At 40.6% G+C, this 6,000-nt stretch overlaps 1 protein-coding gene across 1 annotated transcript in view; it reads right to left on the bottom strand.

The window, feature by feature from the left end:
- Positions 1 to 808: 808 nt before the first annotated feature.
- Positions 809 to 6,000, bottom strand: part of WNT7A (Wnt family member 7A) — a 34,804-nt gene continuing 29,612 nt past the window's right edge. The window contains exon 4 of the mRNA XM_035337616.1: positions 809 to 2,873. Within this exon, the coding sequence (XP_035193507.1) occupies positions 2,394 to 2,873 (480 nt within the window). The 3' untranslated portion in view covers positions 809 to 2,393. The remainder of the gene's footprint in view (positions 2,874 to 6,000) is intronic.

The following is a 6,000-nucleotide window of genomic DNA, read 5'->3' as shown; positions in this document are numbered from 1 at the left end:
TATCTCTTGTAGTACTTCTGGTTGCCTTTTTCTCAGAAAGTTTGCTGACAGTTTTCTCCACTTTCGCAGCCTTCGGTGGGAGTTTTGCCTTGGAAAGATGATTGGACCCGAGATGTATCTGTATCGCCTATTGCTTGTAATGCTTGCTCTTATCTAGAGGAGTCAGTGAATGTACTGCGTGCTGGCTACTGCTTTGTTTCCTTTACTGATGCCTCTGTAAAGGCATGAGGTCCTGTCATGGGGAAACAGGGAAGGATCTGGTCTGTCCCTGTTACAACATACACTATCATCTGTAGCTCTTCACCATCTTTCTTACCCAATGAAAAACATTAAACTTGCATTATTTTTTTATCAGCCACAAAAGAATCCAGCAGGGGGAACAGAATGAATCCAAAAACAGAAAAACATTTGCCCCTCAAATATCTGTAGAAATTAGCAGTGATGAAAAAGGAAATACAATAAAGGGAACACAAGAAGGTTTAACTGGGCTCTGAAATACAAATGAGCAGTCTTTAAATTTGTCTATTTTTGTTTGTTTGTTTGTTTGTGGGTTGTTGTTGTTGCTTTTTTCTTTCTTTTTTCTTTTTCTTTTTTTTTTTTTTTTTTGGATTTTTGAGCTCTGGCCTTTTGGGAATAATGTAAATGCCAAAAAGAGCTGGACAAAAAGTAAGCGTTGTATCCTATCTATGAGAATCAGACGACATGTATCATGCTAGTTGTTATAGTCACAGTCTACAGTCTTCACTGATTAAGATCAAATTTGACAGTAACACAATATAGAGGTTTAACTGACAGCACACACAGCACATTTGCTAGTCATAATGCCAGAGTTTAATGACTGATGCATGTGGGAAGCTAATTTGGATTTTTTTTTCCTGAATGGGATAAATGAGCATCCAGTTAATGCCAATCATGAATTCAAGCCATGTGACAAGATTGATGCTACATACCCTGTTCTTGTTTTGCATATTCTGCAAAATGAACTGCAGGAAAAGAGCCAGTTTGTACACACATCCGGAGAGAAAGTTCAGTCTGCTTTCTGACACATCCACCAATTGCAGCTGAATGTATCCAGCTTGCTGCTGTTGTGTCCACAAACTAATTACCCTTTCTCTGATAAATAGCCTAAGAATTACAAATTGTATGCCTGTTTTGAGAAAAAGTACAGGTTGAACAAGCAGACGAAGTATAAATAAAATATTTATATAAAAATAGTCTCTTACAAAATATACTCTCTTATCCTATGGTTGATTTTCCAAAAGATGGAAGTTTGTCTGGAGTTTCTTATTTTTAGACATATTTCAAACAGGATTTTATTAATGCTTCTTTCTTTAATTGAAGAAAAAAAAAAAATGGTAAAGATTTGCATCCCCTACCACTTGACTTTTGTTCCAGACAACTAGCAGCAAACAGGAAAAATAAAAAATAAAAACAAGGAAAAAAAAGTGTGTTTGTGTATGTACATATATATAAAGATGCCAGCTTTTGCACTTAAACATCTAGTACTGTAGAACACATCCTGCAAGTCCAACTAGTAGAAATATCCTAGTTAAGAATAATATATACAGCTCCAGTTTTTCCTTGCTGTTTCTACAAAATTATTCCACAAAGAAAGCAAGCTATCTACTTTAATTGCAGAATAGTTCCAAAATGTTGGTAGAGTTCTTTTTAATTAAATAAATTAATATTAGTTTTATCTGAATAAATTGTTAAATATTGCTATTATTATGCCCAAGTGTCCCAAATCCCTGTGCTAAATCTGCAGCACACACACACACAAAATGCAGATAAAGCAGTGTCTACAGAACATGTCAACAGTTCTACTCGCTGTAGCAAGTGGTATGAAGTGAAAAGATGGGCAAGACCGGCAGAAGCTTTTGACAAGTGTAGAAGCCTAAATCTGTGTCATCCGCACACTCACATGGGTGCTTCACGATGGGGCACTGTCCATCCCATCCTGTGCAAAGCCCATGCCTGAGGACTTTTCCCCTACCCCACCCTGCTCCTTATACACACAAGTTTTTGACCTTTTTTTTTTTTTTTTTTTTTTTTCCCCAAACCGAGTTCTTTGCCATGCTCAGAGATTTTTCTCTGGTGTCTCTTCCCAAGGCAGTCAATGCTTCTTGCTCCAGAGGTGCAGATTAACTGAATGATCTCTTCTGTTTTGTGTGTCAGGAGGTTGAGGGGTGTTTGTTTTTTGTTTCCTGGCTGACTTTCTTAAGTCTGAAATGTGTATCCACATAAGCAATGAAACATGAGAAGAAAAGAGGGATCCATTCATCAGCGTTTCTTCTGGGAGAGCAGATCTTTGCTACAGTCTCGTGTAGGTATGTTGAGTGTATGTGCAAATGTACTCGCGGCCAGGGACACAGCCAGCCCACCCAGCCACGTCCTCATTTACAGGTATATACTTCTGTTCTTTCACTGCATGTGTTGCATTTAACATAGCAGCACCAATGAAATTTGCAGTTGCACTGCCACACTCTCGAGTACTGGTGCGTGTTGTAACCTCGCCCACAACACATCAGGTCGCAGCCGTTGGACTGCTGGGCAGTCTTGTTGCACATCCTCCCCTGTGTTCCCACACTGCCGGTGACGGGGTCTTCTTCACAATAATTGGGAGATTTTTCTATGTACACTAAATCTGTATCCATGGGTTTGCGATAAGAAAGTGGCTTCTTTATTTTGAGGAAGGTCGGACGCTTGTTGCGACTTGCCCTCACTGGTTCGACCTGAACTGCTTCGTTGTATTTGTCCTTAAGGATGTAACCCAGCTCCCGGAACTTAGGCAGGGTTGTCCAGCATGTCTTAGTGGTGCAGGATCCTGAGACCCCATGGCACTTGCACTCTAACTTCATGTTTTCTTCCAGAATCTGGATTTGGAAGAACAAAGAATGATGCATTAATAAAAACTAAACACTTCACACACACACACACACACACACACACACAAAGAAGTTTATCTGATGCATATTGAATAACAGTCATCGAGGGGTTTGCTCTCCAGCATTAGCTGTCATCAGGCATGGGCCAGGTTCCCACCAGAGCTATGGGCTTTGCTTGCCTGGTGATGCTGTTGTCCCAGGTAGCAAATGGTTACTGGTGTCAGCTAAATTCTGCCTCCAAAGTTTGCACTTTGAGTTAAACAGGGAATGTGAGTGCCTAATTTCACAGACTGTAGGCCAAGTGTAAATTGGGATCCTCATTAACCACAGCTTTTCTTCACCTTGCCTTGTACAGTGCTTCAGAATCATCTGTTTTCCAATTTTTGGCATGTGGCAATGAAATGAGGAACTGGCAGAAAATCACACCTTTACTATGGCAGCTTTACACAAAATGCCACATGCAGAATGCTTTGAAAGTTCAATAATAGCTACTAGACCTTGATTTTTGTAAATAGAGGTTCCAAAATAAACTTCATTTCTGTTCTTGGACCCCAAAATGGCGTAAGCTGGTGTAAAATATGAAGCAGATAAACTCTATCAATGCTCATTCTCCTGCTGGTGTCACATTAATCAACAGCATAGAGCAGACTATTATTTAGTTATGCAATCATCATCTGTTCTAAATGTTGCAAGTTAATTTTGCAGTTTGGAAATCTAAGTACTATTGCAGTATACCACAGCCTTACGTTCTTTGCCATACGTATACAGTATACCACAATCTTTCCATTTTTCCCTAAAGCATTTTGCTCTCCTCTCTCACATGGGTAATGGAGCATACAAAATACCCAGGCTACTCTGCCAACAAACTGGCTTTGTCTTAGAGCATAAGGAGTAAGAGTAAAGAGGAGGAATTGCTTTCATGTTTTGTCATCAATTCTGGTTAAAAAATTTCCACCTCCTTAGTACCGTAAAAGCTTCTTGATCACATCATCTTGGCTCCACCCTGTCTCATGTTCTCTTCTTTGTAGGGTACCCTCATGTTTAAGGCTGAGTTGTCACTGCTTTCCTTTTGATGATAACGAGCTTCATATTCCCTTCAGCCTTCCCATCCCTTGAAACTTCAGCCCTGTATCTTCTCTCTCCTGCTGTTTCTTTACCAGCCCCAGTCCTTGCCAACTAACACTGGAGACCAACTTAGTCCCTGCTGTCTGACCCGAGCACTAGAGCTGACCTCACTTAGCAGCTACACTGTTAATGCTACAAAAAATACTAATTGATAGAATAATTCCAGCAATTAATTTCCCACTGGTGTTGGCTTGAAAAGATAATAATAATTCTTCTGATTACATTCTGCCTAGCCAGGCAGATAGCAGCAGTGGGAAGTCCAGCCGGGGGATTATCTGGGTTCAGGGAGTGGCCACATCATTTTTCCCCTGAGAATCCTCAGCTGATCTGTGCAACCCCAAACCTGGGCAGCCTGGAAGGCTGGAGGGAGGTCAGCAATGTGGAAATTTGGATTAACCCTTTTCTGTAACCCCCCACTTTTGGTTTTGGACACTAGGAAAGCTTACCATGCAGACACCGGCTGCTGCTGAAAAGGACAGTCTGCCCTGATGGAGCCAGGTCCAGCTCAAAGGCTAGACATGTGCTGGGCCTTCAGGTCCAAAATCTCAGCAAAAGAGACTGAGTGGCTAGGAGTAAGAGTACCTCTGAGGTTGTGCGGCCAGCAGATCGTAAGTAGCACACTAACACTGGTGAATGCAACTCCATCCTGCCGGTGGAAGCCTTAAAACAGGCAGTGTAGTGGCTGCATGTAGTATCTTATTACTCTCACACCTTTTGGTCTTGAGGCTGTTCCCATGTCATCTAGGCACAGTAATTGCTACTGCCTAACTTTAGGGTAGTTCATACCTGTTTTTTTATTCACTGTTCCTTCTCTGCAATTTTTAAATGAAAAACTGGATTTAAAAGGCATTTAAATGGCTTTGGTTTTATTTTAGTCCATTGCTGATGTGTCAGTACACGTGGTCTGAAGACGAGATTAAAACCCCTAGAAAGTATAGGTCCAAGGTTTTGACAGGTGTGAACTTAGCCTATATTACGTCACATTTTGTGCTACTGTTTTAAAATTAAATTTTCAGGCAAACTATCCATCCAGTGACTTTCCAAAAACTGAGATGTGAGAAACTTTGATATTCAGATCTACATCTTAACTTGCAGTTCTGCTCAAACTTTGGCTTACATTTTGCATTATCTTGTTATCTTGAGTTTCTCTCTCAGCCACTGCATACTTTTTTTATTGCTCACTCATTCATAAGGTAGTACTCTTAGAAGATAAATGAGGAGACAGAAAAGGAGTTATAGCACAGAAACCGGAAAAATAACATAAATTCTTTTAGCCTCATTTGTACTTTTTTTAAAGCTCTCTTTTTTTAATTTGAAACTAGCCAGGGATACATTTCTCAGCCCTAATTCAATCACTGCTCTCATTCAAGTGGCTGGCCTTGTATCTGGTACGATGTTCAAACTTGCAACAAAATATTTCTAACATCAGGATCCGCCAGATTGACTTGAAACATTAATACAAAATACATCATGACTTAGTGTCATCTATTCAGGTAGAGCTTCTCTCTGAAGTGTAAATAGCCTAAATTGCCTTTTGGTTTATTTCATTAACATCCCATTTACAGACAGCAATCTCTAAGAGAAGGAATATTTTCCCCCAGAAAGAGCTGAGCAAGCAGCTGGAGCAGTTCAGCAATGGGGCAGCCGCGTGTCACGTACTTGCCTCTTGCTCTGGGTGACGTGATGCCAACCCAGACAAGCATCTGGATTTCTGGCCTCCCTCAGCTAAGGACAGGCATGAGCAGTTAGGGTAAGAACCTCTGGCTTTGCCTGAAGATGAGACATTTGACCAATATTAGTTGAGTCCAAGTATTAGGGGTACTTTTTAGATGACCAGAAACATTTGAAAGTGTGGGCAGAGGATGGACAGATGGATGAGAAAGATTTTTCTTTAAATGCTGTGCCACATCTATTGTTCTCATTCTCTCTCTCTCTTTAGGATAGCACTTTCTAAGATGTTCGGGCTAACTTTCCATTTTATCTTGCCCTA

This window comes from Oxyura jamaicensis, chromosome 12 (genome assembly GCF_011077185.1).
Source record: "Oxyura jamaicensis isolate SHBP4307 breed ruddy duck chromosome 12, BPBGC_Ojam_1.0, whole genome shotgun sequence".
In the NCBI taxonomy this organism is placed as follows: domain Eukaryota; kingdom Metazoa; phylum Chordata; class Aves; order Anseriformes; family Anatidae; genus Oxyura; species Oxyura jamaicensis.
The sequence above is the reverse complement of the archived record's forward strand: the minus strand, read 5'-3'. Positions and strand labels throughout refer to the sequence as shown.